At 37.6% G+C, this 1376-nt stretch overlaps 1 protein-coding gene across 1 annotated transcript in view; it reads left to right on the forward strand.

Annotated features, from left to right (window-relative positions):
• Positions 1-372: 372 nt before the first annotated feature.
• Positions 373-1376, forward strand: part of LOC106807599 (leucine-rich repeat-containing protein 23-like) — a 14409-nt gene continuing 13405 nt past the window's right edge. Inside the window, exon 1 of the mRNA XM_014809994.1 lies at positions 373-422. Within this exon, the coding sequence (XP_014665480.1) occupies positions 373-422 (50 nt within the window). The remainder of the gene's footprint in view (positions 423-1376) is intronic.

Raw genomic sequence — 1376 nt, forward strand, 5'->3', positions numbered from 1 at the left:
GCGCATATCGTGGCGTGTGGCAGCGTAGGTGACAAATGCAGTTCTCCACTTGTTTGCAAGCTGAATAATGAACAAAGAATTCAACCAATCTGAAATCCAATTGATAACATTATAATATGTGTCTTACTTGCAAATAATGAAATGTTAGCATTTATTATTGTAATTAACCTACTTCTATGCAAACAATACAAAACATGTGGGTACATCTTACTTACCCAACTACATATATACGTAAAGTATTCATATAAACTGATTCACTACGATATCCCAATTATATCTGCTGTTAAATATTACGTTACTCTTGAATGCTAATCTGCTTTACCCTTGCTGTATTGAATAATACAACAAATGCACATCGCGATATGTTACATGATGTCACAGAGCCACCTGCTGGTCGTTGCAGAAATGAGAACAAAAAACAGGTAAAACTATATATACTATGGAGAATAGAACAATGACAGTATGCATATCTGCATCTGCATCTGCATCATATGTATTTCAGCACTGGGTCACAATTTAACATAACGTGACATTTCTACAATAGCCATTGCTACTACAATATAGTTGCTACTACTTATACATATACTGCTGTTACATATACTGCTGTTACATATACTGCTGTTACATATACTGCTGTTACATATACTGCTGTTACATATAGCAGCAGTATAGATTTCTATGGTTGATGCACCACTACTACATTTTATTAGCAATAGGTTTGTTAGTCACCTATTTATACTGCAATCCTCTTACTTTATTGGAAATGTAAATCCTCTTGACTTGATGTAAATACAAGCCAACATCCGTCCTATACTAATTTTTATTTAATTGCAATTTAACTAATATCTGAGCAAACTGCATAGACACACAATGCCTAACAGACATATAGATTGTATTTTCAATGTATACGTTTATAATAATATGTAGCAGGTTAATTGCATTGCACATGTCTGCTTCTGGTCAAGTGCAATATTTAGAGGGAAGTCAGAACTTGAGTGTCACATCATACATTTATTATGATTTATGTATATTTACCATTGTTAATTAGCTCTCCCCGTATAGCCCTCAGACGGTGGTGGTAGTAGCAGTCGTGGTGGCGGTGGTGCTGGTGCTGGTGTGGGGGTAGCCGTGTTCATATGCTAATAAAGTTTATCTCAGTTAGATCCAAATTAAGTTACAAATAACTTACACTGACGAAATTTTAGCAGTGTTGCTGTTAATGTTGATGTTGATGTTGATGTTGATGTTGATGTTGCTGTTGCTGTTGCTGCTGCTGCTGCTGCTGCTGCTGCTGCTGCTGCTGCTGCTGCTGCTGCTGCTGCTGCTGCTGCTGCTGCTGCTGCTGCTGCTGCTGCTGCTGCTGCTGCTGCTGCTGC

Source organism: Priapulus caudatus, unplaced genomic scaffold (assembly GCF_000485595.1).
Source record: "Priapulus caudatus unplaced genomic scaffold, Priapulus_caudatus-5.0.1 Scaffold225, whole genome shotgun sequence".
NCBI lineage: Eukaryota > Metazoa > Priapulida > Priapulimorpha > Priapulimorphida > Priapulidae > Priapulus > Priapulus caudatus.